The sequence below is a fragment of the Erythrolamprus reginae genome, chromosome 5, assembly GCF_031021105.1.
Source record: "Erythrolamprus reginae isolate rEryReg1 chromosome 5, rEryReg1.hap1, whole genome shotgun sequence".
NCBI classification, from domain to species: domain Eukaryota; kingdom Metazoa; phylum Chordata; class Lepidosauria; order Squamata; family Dipsadidae; genus Erythrolamprus; species Erythrolamprus reginae.
The window spans coordinates 116,127,289-116,141,010 of NC_091954.1; the positions used below are offsets into that span (position 1 = coordinate 116,127,289).

Below are 13,722 nucleotides of genomic sequence, written 5' to 3' on the forward strand. Positions count from 1 at the left end.
TGGACTTTGGCCTGATTCACCAGGGTTCTTCTTAGGTTCTTATGTGTCATTAGTTTGGAGCATTGCGTTGCCACAATAGGCCAAAGTCCAACCTCCCACCTGCGAATTCCGTTGACCTTTATCTAGTGCCAATCTACTTTTATTAGTTGGATTCTTGTACAGGTAATCCTCGACTTACGACCACAATTGAGCCCAAAAATTACCCTACTAAGTGAAACATTTGTTCAGTGAGCTTTGCCCCATTTCGCCACTGTTCTTGCCACTGTTGTTAAGCAAATCAATGAAATTGTTAAGTTAGTAACACGGCTGTTAAGTAAATCTGGCTTCCCTCTTGATTTTGGGACTCATACAAAAGTATGAGTTGGTTATCAAGCATCCACATTTGGATCATGGGACCATGGTGATGCTGCAATGGTCGTAAGTGTGAAAAACAGTGGTAACCGATGCTGTAACTTCAGAAAGTCACTAAACAAACGGTTGTTAAGTCAAGGGCTACTACCTGTATGCATTTCTTTGCTATGTTACACCAACACTCCGCAGTCTGCATTGGTTGCTGATCAAATTCCGGTCACAATTCAAAGTGTTGGTTATGACCTTTAAAGCCCTTCATGGCATCGGACCAGAATATCTCCGAGACCGCCTTCTGTCGCACGAATCCCAGCGACTGATTAGTGGGCCTTCTCCGGGTCCCGTCAACTAAACAATGTCGGTTGGCGGGCCCCAGGGGAAAAGCCTTCTCTGTGGTGGCCCCGACTCTCTGGAACCAGCTCCCCCCAGAGATTAGAACTGCCCCTACCCTCCTTGCCTTTCGTAAACTCCTTAAAACCCACCTTTGTCGTCAGGCATGGGGGAACTGAGATATCTCCCCCGGGCTTATACAATTTATGTATGGTATGCTTGTATGTATGTCTGCTTAATAATGGGTTTTTTTAAATATTTTAAATTGTAAATTATTAGATTTGTCATGAACTGTTTTTATTGTGTTGTGAGCCGCCCTGAGTCTACAGAAAGGGGCAGCATACAAAGCTAATAAATAATAATAATAATAATAATAATAATAATAATAATAATAATAATAATAATTATAATAATATGGGTGCTTGTTTTGCCATAACAATTCTGGATGGTGAGACACCAACAACATCTAAAACGAGAACTAAAATACAAGCAATATACAGAGCCCATAATGAACACCAGGTTAAAAAAAAAATTAAATCTGATAAGGTAAAAGGATGCAGCTCACTGATTTTGGGCCCAGTGGAATGTACCAAGAAGAGTGGGTGGAACAGAGCGGCACTACCTTCAAAGGCAGCCCAACATATAGTAAATTATGGTAAATCCAACACCCGGAAAATATAAAACTGACCAGCCTGTCATGCCAGAATTCAGCAGGACTCCTGACTCCTGTGATATGCAAATTTGTCTGACTGTAAGCTAGATGATAAATGTAATCAACAACGGATGCCTACACAGGCTCTATTTCTAAACATGCAAATAAAATTATATACCCTCGCCCAGACGGCTTTATTTTGAATTTTTTAAGACGGTGAAATGTTTTATGGAATGGAGTTACACCGATTAATAGGGCTGGAGAATGGGCATGTCCAAAAAAGGAAGAGTTTTTAATGAGGTCCTAATTCCCCTCCTCCAAAACCCAATTCAACCTGTTTTTATTTAAGATCAGAGAAAAACAGAGATAGGTCCAAAACCGAAGCTGAAAATAAAGGAGAAAATCCACAATTTAACTGCAGATCTATTAACCTCCTGCGGTGTTGTTATGACTTCTGCAGAGAAAGATAGCTTTACTTATGCATCCAAACAGTTGTGGTTACTAGTGGCAACCGCGCGGTGAAGGGAATGTGGCTTCAGTTTATTTTATAGCTTACTCTGGTTGTAATGGCACACACGTAGGCAGCATTTTATGGGCCTTCAGCTTCAAGTCCAAGGAAACACGGTGTGTTTAGATTTAGGACCAAATACATCTTCCTAAATAGGGTCTTGGTTTTTCTTGTGAATTTGTATACCCTTGGCCCCATCTTTCCTGCCTCTTAGCAAAAGCCTGGGACACACACTGGTAAAGGAAGGATGAATGTGACTAACCGCCCGTGATGAGAAATTGATACCCAAGGCTGCCTACCATACATCCTGCTTACAAATGTGTTATTCATCTTTTATTAAGCACAATCGCCATACTCAGCTTACCGATTGTTCTGTCGGGCTCTCTGGTAGAATCTTCCCAAAAATGCACAGATACAATTTCAGACACGCACACGTTTGAAAATTCAAAACAATGTTCTTTATACCGAAAATGCAAATAAACAGAGCACTCTTTTTGTAGAGCAAAGAGCACTCGGCTCCAAACAAACTGGTAATTGGTACAAGTCCCTTATCAGTTCTGAGATACTTAGCTTGCAGCTGTGAGGCAATTCACAGTCCTTCTTCTTCCACAAAGTGAAACACACTTTGCCCTGGTTTAGTTTCAAAGCAGGGAAAAATCAGCACACAAAAGGTCAAAGTCAGCAAAGCAGTCATGAAACACAAGGATCAGATAATCCTCCACAATGGCCAAACCCACAGGCTGCTATTTATAGCAGCCTCACTAATGACCACAGCCCCACCCAACCATAGGTGGCCTCATTGTCTTTGATAATAATCTCTCAGTTGTTGCTGCCTATGCATCGCTCTCCACATGCGTGGCTGTATCATTAACTCTTGCTCTGAATCCAAGGAGGAGCTAGATAATTGATCTCCTTCTGAGCTCTCTGCCACACTCTCCTCCTCCCTGTCACTCATGTCTTCTTGGTCAGAGGAGCCTTCATCAGCAGATTCCACCGGGGGCAAAACAGGCCTGCAGCATGTGGATGTCTCCCCCACATCCACAGTCCTTGGGGCAGGAGCTGGGCCAGAGCTAACCACAACACCGATCAACCTCCAAGAAAGTCACATTTCATTTAAAATCCATTTTTTTTTCTTACATTCATTGGGAATTGTCTCCTATGAGGCAAACTTTATAAACTACTGCGGCCTGAAAGGAATTCTGACTTAGCAGAAGTGACAATGTGCGACTTTATTTTTTCCAGCTACAATACAGAGTAACAAAGTTGGAAGGGACCCTTGGAGGTTATCTAGTCCAACACACACACACCTCCTGCTTAGTAAGGAGACCATATACCATTTCAGGGGGGGAAATGACTGTCCAGTCTCTTCTTAAAAACTGCCAGTGATGGAACAGCCACAGCATCTGAAGGCCAGCCATTCCACTGATTAAGTGTGGTCATCGCTGTCAACTTTTTAATAAGTTTCTATCCATTGTGCCCACTTACCTTCAATTGTTTTCAGCACTATGAAACAAATTCATATATACTGCTCAAAAAACTAAAGGGAACACTTAAACAACAGAGTATAACTCCAAATAAATCAAACTTCGATGAAATCAAACTGTCCACTTAGGAAGCAACACTGATTGACAATCAATTTCATCTTGTTGTCAGCACATTCAACTTTGTACAGAACAAAGTACTGTATTCAATGAGAACATTTCATTCATTCAGATCTAGGATGTGTTATTTGAGTGTTCCCGTTATTCTTTTGAGCAGTGTATTTGAAAGAGGGTTCCTACCTTGGCTTTTCCCCCCAGCATTTCATTAATCCTATTAATCTCTATTATTATCAGCTTCTATCTATCTATCTATCTATCTATCTATCTATCTATCTATCTATCTATCTACCTACCTACCTACCTACCTACCTACCTACCTACCTGACTTCTATCCTGCACAATACCAATGGGACTCAGGGCAGCTTACAGCAATATAAAATACAGTACAATAATAAAAAGAAAACAAATACAAAACAATAAAACCCCCATATTAAACGCACAAAGCAAGAAGTCCAATCAACACACCATGCATACCATTCATACACAATTCGGCCGGGACAGACGTAATATTCACGGCCCACAGGCCTGCCGGCAAAGCCAGGTCTTCACAGCCTTTTGGGAGGCCAGTAGGGTTGGAGCTGATTCCATAAAGCCAGGATGGCAACAGTGTGTGTGTGTGGGGGGGGGGGGGGGGGGTGTTCCATAGTTGGTTCCACTATATCTGTGATGGGGAACCTATGGCATATGTGCCACAGGTGGCATGCAGAGCCATATCTGAGGACATGCGAGGTGTTGCCCTATGTCAGGGGTAGGCAAAGTTGGCTCTTCTATGACTTGTGGACTTCAACTCCCAGCATTCCTGAGCCAAGCATGCTAGCTCAGGAATTCTGGGAGTTGAAGTCCATATGTCATAGAAGAGCCAATTTTGCCTACCCCTGCCCTATTGTCAGTGGCAGCTAATTTTTTATCTTCAAAGGGGGGGGGGGTCATTTTTGCTTCAGGAAAGCCTCCAGAGCCTGGGGATGGCAAAAAACGTACCCATGGGGACTACTGGATACTTCTGTCCTCCATGGAAATAGAACTTATTCTGATTAATGGTTTGCCCTAAATTCTGCAAAGCGTATGAGAAAAGAGAACAAAATTCCTCCAGCACAGCCAATCCCATTGCATATGATGCCCCACGAATTACATTAAATGGAATTTTTTAAAGATAGAAATGAAAGTATGTCAGATTCTGCCCAAATCACCAGAGGCTTAAAAATTAGATACCATCATCAATTCTGAAGAGTTTGGAAAACAGACACGAGTGAAGTTTAAACTAAACACATGACACAATATTACCAAAGCAGAATAAAGACTGCAAACTGCCTTCCTATCCTACATTTATTGTAGGCTCCAGCCATTTTACATTTAAATAAAACGCTCCATGTTGTAATTTCGTTTGCTTTTACAGTTCTGGAGTGTGCATTGTCCACACATTCAGAAACTCTTATCGCTGCTCTGAGCATGCTTGGTGAAATAGGAAGTCCCCAGTCAATGTTCCTCTTTGAGCTTCAGTGCCCAAACTGTTAAAAGGAGACCATCGCTGTCAGCATTATCTCCAAAAATTGATAATGTGCAGCAGGCACTTCTGGAAAGCCACTAATGTTGGTTTGTTCAAGGTATGTGAGTTGCAATTGCTTAAGAAACAGGATTCTTACAGAGCATCCACAGTATTCTGGTTTCTTTTTAAAAAACAAAAACACATAAATAGTGAAAACTTTCAAGCAATTTCCCAAGCAGTAATTTTTCAATCACTGAACTGAATAAATATCTTTTTTTTTAATGTAACCCCCCATGAACCTTTGCTTATCCTGCCCTCAAAAACATTTACAACCTCTGGCTAACATAATGGAAGTCAGTCTGTAAATATGTAAGCAAACATCAGCCTCCCTATATCACAACTGGACACCCATAACTGGATATTTTTCTTGCTGTTGCTTTAAGGCCATCAAGTATATACCATTTCCCCATTGTTATTTTTATACATTTCAAAAATCTGCAGCTATATACAAAATGGCACCTCTCTGACAATGCTTCACGCTAATAATTTCTAACATTATATTCCTTCCTCTTTTGATGCAAAACAGCCTATATTTTTCTTCTGCTCAAACAGTGCAGTCTATTTGGATTATATTTGTTCTAATTTGGACACACCTATTAATATTCAATCGTCTGCTTTATTTTATCTATCTTAAATCTTGGCTGCCATTCGAAGCTCTCCTTTCTCTACTTTTGTAAACATAGCATGACATCGGCACTTGCCTAATACTCCTTGATTTGCAACCACAACTGAAACCAAAATTTCCGGTGCTAAGCCAAACAGCTCTTTGGTGAATTCTGCCCCATTTTACGACTTTTCTTGCCACATTTGTTAAGTGGGTCACTGCAGTTGTTAAATTAGTAACACGGCTGTTAAGTGAAGTTGGCTTCCTAGGTCTGACTGTGCTTGCCAGAAGATCACAAAATGCGAGTCACATGAGCCCGGAAAGCTGAAACCATCATATATGTGTGCAAGCCAATTTTGATCAAAGGGATGGTGCAACAGACAGTCATAAGTGCCAAAAACGTTTGTCTCTTTTTTCAGTGCTATTGGAATTCTGAAGAGTCATTAAACAAATGGCTATACGTTGAGGACTACCTGCATTGACGCAGTCAACTCATAGTAAGAACAAAATATGCCAAAGGTAAGACTATTCAAGCCTTTCACCATTTGTCTGGTGAAACTTTATTTTCTTTCAATGCAGAAAAGATCCTATTTAGTTCTCAAGTTCTACCGAAGTGCATTTGATTATTTCACAGTAAAATGTCATCCCAGCTATTCTGTGGAATATCTCACCAGGTCCACAACCAGTTTGTACAATTCTCTATAAAGTGGAAGAAAGATTCTAGACATAAAACCTTTTCCCATAATACAAGTAGCTCCCATTTAGTGACTGCCTCCTTTAGCGACACCATGCAGCCATCATGGCGCTTAAGAAATAATTTTATGATCAATCCTCTCATTGGCAAATTGTGCAGGTCTGCAAAGATAGCTGGAGTAAGATCATAAATACAGTTGTAGTTCCACTTAGTGATCACTTAATAACCAAGTTGCCAGCCATAATTCTATTTTTAAAAAAATATTTTTTATTGTTTTAAAATTGAAAGACAAAACATTTCGAACAAACATAAAAAGACCAAACAATACACATAACATAAAGAGGAGCTACAGTCGCTCGGCTCAAAATAGAAGGCTTCTTGATTCAAAAAAGAAAAAAAAAACTTATAGTTTAGATCAATTCAGAGAAATATACACATCTGTAGAATATCTCTACATAATATATTCAATCTAATAAATTTTACTATTTAGCACTTTATTTAAACATTCTTAAGTTTTTTTATTATTCCACCAACTATAAACCATCTGCCAAGTTTTATAAAATTCTGATTCTTCTTGATTATTTAACCAGCCACAAATCTAGTAGCTAAACAAGGACCAACTGTACATTTCCCCCTCTTTAATTCAAGGATGATTAGGAGTCTGTCTCCCTCTCCAAATATATATATATATTCTGAATATAATGCTCAGGAAAAAGGCTTAGAATCTCCTTATCTAGTAGTGTCCAATATTTTCATTTTAGCAGTGGCTGCCTGGTTATTATTATTATTATTATTATTATTATTTTATGAGAAAGAGAGGCACAATAGGCCTAGGTGGGTAACTATGATCCCTTTAAAACCTGTGGACTTCAACTCCCAGAATTCCCAGAATTTGTGAAGCCCAAAGACCATAATCCAGCAGCGGAACAGGACTTCCTTCCACCCTTCACTACTTCCTGCCTCTCCTGAGTGTAAAAGAGAAGGGGGAACATCTTCCCAATCCCAAAATCGGGGAGGAGGCAGCAGCACTGGCACAAAGCTAGTAAACCATTCCCTCCGGGTTTAGCACAAACTCATTCACAGTATGCATCGTTTTTAATGAGTTCTGGGCATCATTGCAACCCACAAAATAAAAAAAGTTTGAAAATCTTAACAGCCCATCAAATCAATCAAACCTTTAAGTTTTATTTATTTGTATGCTACATTTATTATTACAACTCAAGGTAACACCCTTCCCTGCTATTTTCCCCACGACAACCCTGTGAGGTGGGTTTGGCTAAGGAAGTGTTCAGTTCTGGAGACAAAAAGATATTGACAAAATTGAACGGGTCCAAAGACGGGCTACAAGAATGGTGGAAGGTCCTAAGCATAAAACTTATCAGGAAAGATTTAATGAACTCAATCTGTATAGTCTGGAGGACAGAAGGAAAAAGGGGGACATGATAGAAACATTTAAATATGTTAAAGGATTAAATAATGTTCAGGAGGGAAGTGTTTTTAATAGGAAAGTGAACCCAAGAACAAGGGGGCACAATCTGAAGTTAGTTGGGGGAAAGATCAAAAGCAACATGAGAAAATATTATTTTACTGAAAGAGTAGTAGATCCTTGGAACAAACTTCCAGCAGACGTGGTTGGCAAATCCACAGTAACTGAATTTAAACATGCCCGGGATAAACATACAGTATAACCATCCTAAGACAAAATACAGGAAATAGTATAAGGGCAGACTAGATGGACCATGAGGTCTTTTTCTGCCCTCAATCTTCTATGTTTCTATGTTTCTAAAGTGACTGGCCCAAGGTCACTCAGCCAGTTTTCCTGCCTAAGGTGGGACTAGAACTCCCTGTCTCCTGGCCTAAAGTCCTCCAGCCGGCTTTCATGTCTGAAGTGGGACTAGAACTCGATCCAAAGTTATCCAGCTGGCTTTCCTTCCTAAGGCAGAATTAGAACTCGACATCTTCTGATAATTGGTCCAAAGTCATCGGACCAGCTTTCCTGCTTAAGGCAGGATTTGAACTCACTGTCTCATGGTTTCCAGCCTGGTGCCTTAACCACTAGGACCAAACTAGCCCTTAGCAAACTATGACTAACTGCATCTGCTCGGCTTCATCTCTGGTTCGGTTGTATCTTGATTTCTCTCCACGCCCTTTTCCCTTTGCTCAACTTTTAGACTTCAAGGGCCCTCCAGCCAGCTGGCCGGCCTCCTTCCTTTGCTTCCCTTGCTGTTTACATGTGTGGTCAAGCCGAGTGATCTGAATTACATTAAAAAAAATAAAAATAAAACCCTCATCACCGCTGCCAGAGGGATGGTCCCTGGGGAACGCTTGCCAATCCAACTGGGTTTCGCAGGCTTTTGTGGCCCTATAATTTTACAAAACCATCAAAGCCTCCCCTGGCCCTGAACTCCATCCTGCAAGGGCCTTTGCTTTTGTTTTTGTTTTTCCCTCGATACAAAATACCTGCGGACGGACGGTTGCACCTCCTCCTTAGCAGAGGAGGGTAAATATTCAAAAGCTGAATCAACAAACCTTCGCCTGTCATCCGAGGACAGCCTCTCTCCTGCGGCTGCTCCTTCTGCACTAGAAGCAGGAAGGCTATCCTGAAGTCAGAGCCCAGGTTCCTAAACACAGCAAGTCCTTATGATCCCGTTGGAGCCCAAAATTCCTGTTGCTAAGCAAGACAGTTGTCAAATGTCAGTTGCTTCTTCTTCTGCATCTCTCCGCTATGCAGAAGAATTTGCTCCCACTCTTATTTTAGCTTTAGTTTTTGGCTTAGAATGGTTTCGAGTGAAACTCAAAAAATTATAATACAGTGATACCTCATCTTATGAACTTAATTGGTTCCGGGACGAGGTTTGTAAGGTGAAAAGTTTGTCACATGAAACAACGTTTACCATAGGAATCAATGAAAAGGCTATTAATGCGTGCAAGCCCAAAACTCACCCCTTTTGCCAGCCGAAGAGCCTGTTTTTGCGCTGCTGGGATTCCCCTGAGGCTCCCCTCACTGGGAAACCCCACCTCCGGACTTCCGTTGCCAGCAAAGCGCCTGTTTTTGTGCTGCTGGGATTCCCCTGCAGCATCGCAAAAACATGGAAGTCCAGAGGTGGTGTTTCCCATGGAGGGGAGCCTCAGGGGAATCCCAGCAGCACAAAAACAGGCGCTTCGCTGGCAACAGAAGTCCGGAGGCGGGGCATCCCAATGGTGGCGGCTTGGGTTTGAAGGTGAAAATAGTTTGGAAGAAGAGGCAAAAAAAATCTTAAACCCCGGGTTTGTATCTCGAAAAGTTTGTATGACGAGGGGTTTGTAAGACGAGGTATCACTGTATTGTGCAAAAGTTCATTTATTTCAGAAATGCAACTTAAAAGGTGAAATGTAATGTATGAGACCCATTAAATGCAAGGCAAGATAGTTCAAGCCATGATTTGTCATAATTGCGATGATTATGGGGTACAGATCATGAAAACCCAAAATCCATCATCTCAGAAACTTAAACTGTTACATGAGATCAATAAAACAAGGATTGTACATAGAACAATATCGGACCTCTGAAAAGTATAAGCATGCATATGTACTCAGTACTTGGTTTGGGCCCACTTTGCAGCAATTCCTGCCTCAATGCAACATGGCATGGATGCTATCAGCCTGTGGCACTGCTGAGGTGTTATGGAAGACCAGGATGCTTCAATAGCGGCCTTTAGCTCATCTGCATTGTTCAGTCTCATACCTCTTGTCTTTCAATTGGCAATGCCCCATAGATTCTCTATGGCAGTGATGGCGAACTTATGGCACGGGTGCCAAAGGTGGCACGCGGAACCATATATGCTGGCACGCAAGCTGTTGCCTTAGCTCAGCTGCAACGTGCATGTGTGTGCTGGCCAGCTGATTTTTGGCTCCCACAGAGGCTCTGGGAGGGAGTTTTTGGCTTCCAGAGAGCCTCCAGGGGGATGGGGGAGGGCGTTTTTACCAGGGAAGCCTTTGTAGCCTGGGAAGAGTGAAACACGAACCTATTGGGCTCACCTGAAGTTGGGAAACAGGCCGTTTCCAGCCTCTAGAGGGCCTCGGGGGGGGGGGGAGCTGTTATCGCCCTTCCCAAGCATTGAATTATGGGTGTGGGCACCTGCGCATGTGCGATAGCGTGCGTGCATGCTCTTTTGGCACCCGAGGGAAAAAAAGGTTCGTCATCACTGCTCTATGGGGTTGAGGTAAGCCAAGTTTGCTGGCCACAATCAAGCACGGTCATTGAACCAGGTTTTGGTGCTTTTGGCAGTGTGGGCAGGAGGACCAACACCTGCAGATGACATGGCTTCCTGAATTAACACAGACTGTTGAAACTTTTGCATCTCATTTGGAAACCAAGGACCCAGAGTATGGAGGAAGAATGGAGAGGCACACACAGCAAGATGCTTGAAGTCCAGCCTGACGTTTCCACAGTCTGATGATTTGGGGAGCCATGTCATCTGCTGGTGTTGGTCCACTGTGCTTCATTAAGCCCAGGGTCAACACAGCCGTCTACCAGGAGATTTTGCAGCACTTCAAGCTTCCTTCCGCAGATGAACTTTATGGGGATGTGGACTTCAATTTTCCAGCAAAACGTGGCACCTGCCCACACTGCCAAAAGTACCAAAATCTGACTTGCAACAGTCACTAAATGAATGGTTGTAAGTAACTCAAGGACTACTTGTACACATGTCCACGCAGATGTCCAAGCCACCCAGTTTGGGGAAAATTGGTGGCTGGTGAAATCTTTGAGGGATGCAGCCACAAGGCCTTCCGCCCAAAGAAGTCTATTTTCTCAAAAGTAAATTAATTTACTCAATGTAAATTAATTAAGTTAATCAAGTCAATATTGTTAGTTTCTGGGCAAGATTTGTTTAATTTGTACATATTTTAATCTTGTACTTATATTATAAATGTTATGTTGTGTAGTATGCCTTATTTTAATTGTGAGGCTTCTGACACAAACTCAGAAGTAAAGCAACTGGATCCAGTCCTTCCCCAAGGCAAGGCAACCAGATTCACATGTTAATCTGCCCGCTGGCTAAACCATCATTTAGTCCTTTGATGGCGGGATTCCTCTGCAGAGCATGGGGTGCGTAAAACCCATAGATGCAAAAAATACAGGTAGTCCTCAACTTACAATTCTTTTAGTGACCGTTCAAAGTTACAGCATTGAAAACAGTGACCATTTTTCACACTTCGCAATCATACCACATTCCCATGGTCATGTGATAAAAATTCACAACGCTTGTAACTGGTTCAGATTTATGATAGTAGCAGCACCCTGGTGTCACACGATCCCCTTTTGTGACCTTTCTGACAAGCAAGATCGATGGGGAAACCGGATTTACTTAGCCTTAATAACTTTATTGTAACTTTAAATATATACTCCTCTCACCCATCTCCTCCCACTTATGACGATAACTTGTTGCTTGTATCCTTAAGATTGTTATTAATATTGATTGTTTCCTCATTGCTTATTTGACCCCTGTGACAATCATTAAGTGTTGCACCTCATGATTCTTGACAAATGTATATTTTATTTTATGTACGCTGAGAGCATCTGCACCAAAGACAGATTCCTTGTGTGTCCAATCACACTTGGCCAATAAAGAATTCTATTCTATTCTATTGTCTTATTCTATTATATTGTCTAATTCTATTCTATTGTCTATTCAATTCTATTCTAATCTATCTTTTCTTTAACACTCACTGAGAGCATATGCACCAATGTCTTCGGAGAGGGGTGGCATACAAATCTAATTAATAATAATAATAATAATAATAATAATGACAAATTCCAATCACACTTGGCCAATAAAGAATTCTATTCTATTCTACTGTCCAATTCTATTCTATTGTCTATTCTATTCCATTCTATTGTAATGTATCTTTTTTTCATGCACACTGAGAGCATATGCACCAATGACAAATTCCTGGTGTGTCCAATCACACGGCCAATAAAGAATTTTATTCTATTATATTCTATTTATCAGCACAGATTAAAATGCCATTTTCAGCTCACAAAGGGCCACCACCTCCAATATACACTATATACATGTCAAAAATATAAACACAGAAATTATGCATATACCCACATATATTATCCGAGACAGAGAAACCACAGAGTCTAGTTGGGATGCATCCTTGGCACAGGAGAGAAACAAACCCTGGGACTTAAAAACAACCCTGTTATTCCCTCAACACCTGCAGCAATTCGCTTCACAACTACAGGAAAGTGTGGTCATAAGTCGCTTAAACGGCTGTCTCGCTTAGCAACATAAATCTTGGGGGGATTCAGGCTGTGGTCGTAAGTCGAGGACTACCTTGTACATGAGACAGGGGTCCCCCAACTTTGGGGTGGCCTCCAAAAAGCCACCACAGGATAGGGGGGAGGGTTTTGGGGGAGAGGGAAGAGATGCAGGTCAGACACGGGACTCCTTCTCACGACGCCCGTCTCCGCCGTCCTCCATCTTTTGAGGGGGTTCACACGATACCTTCCCCCTTTCCCCGTCTTTCCACCACCAAAGTTACCTCAGAACAACCATTTTCACCGCCCGCCGGAGTTCGCCTCAATGCCTCCCCCCACCCCCGCGCGGCTGAGGCGCATGGGCCGTGTAGTCCCTCATCCGGCCTGAACGTCACCGTTCCCGCCCGCCCGCCTTCCCCGCGCTCACCGGCCTGGGTGGTGTCGCTGAGGTCGTGGCCCGCCGCGCTGCCCCGCGGATAGTCCCTCAGCTTCCTGCCGCTGAGGCTGAGGGCGCCGCTGGCCGCCGCCTCCTCCAGCGCCCGCTCCAGCGAGCGCGTCCACGACGACGGCCCCGACGCGCCGCAGCCTCCCGCCGCCAGGTTCCCGCTCGACGCGGCCGACATGAGCGTCGCGGAGCTGCCGCCGCCGCCGCCGCCACCGGAGCAGCTCCCTTCAGCCGCCGCCGCCGCGGCCGCCGCCATTTGCCCGCCCCCCACTCTGCGCCTGCGCCGAGACGGGCGGGCCGGCGTGGGCGGAGAAGGGCGGAAGACGGCCTCCCGCGTGGAAATGCGCTTGCGCAACACGGCGGGGCGCTTCCTGTTTGTTCCAGGTGGGGCGTGAGGCTTCTGGGACTCGTAGTCCAGAGGGCTAGAGAGAGAGGGCTAGAGAGAGAATAGAGCTATCATACAGGTGGTCCTTGACTAACAACAGTGACCATTCGAAGTAGGGATGGGCTGCTGCCCTGCCCCCACGGGGGAGGGGGGGGAGACGCAGTGGGGGTAGTAAGTTTATGCACTATTTATTGAATACTTAATAGGTTTTTTTATTGTCCTTCCTTCTCTAGTACCTTAGTCCAGTGTTTCCCAACCTTGGCAACTTGAAGATATCTGGACTTCAACTCCCAGAATTCCCCAGCCAGCGAACGATTCTAATTTTAAAAAATAGTATGTTTTTACCCATAAACGCTTTAATCATT

General features: G+C 43.2%; 1 protein-coding gene across 6 annotated transcripts in view; it reads right to left on the bottom strand.

Moving 5' to 3' along the window:
* The window catches only part of LRCH3 (leucine rich repeats and calponin homology domain containing 3), a 128,813-nt gene extending 115,573 nt beyond the window's left edge, over positions 1-13,240 (bottom strand). For all 6 annotated transcript variants that reach the window (XM_070753826.1, XM_070753823.1, XM_070753825.1 and 3 more), the window contains exon 1: positions 12,955-13,240. In XM_070753826.1, the coding sequence (XP_070609927.1) occupies positions 12,955-13,228 (274 nt within the window). In that variant the 5' untranslated portion in view covers positions 13,229-13,240. The remainder of the gene's footprint in view (positions 1-12,954) is intronic.
* Between the last annotated feature and the right edge of the window lie 482 nt (positions 13,241-13,722).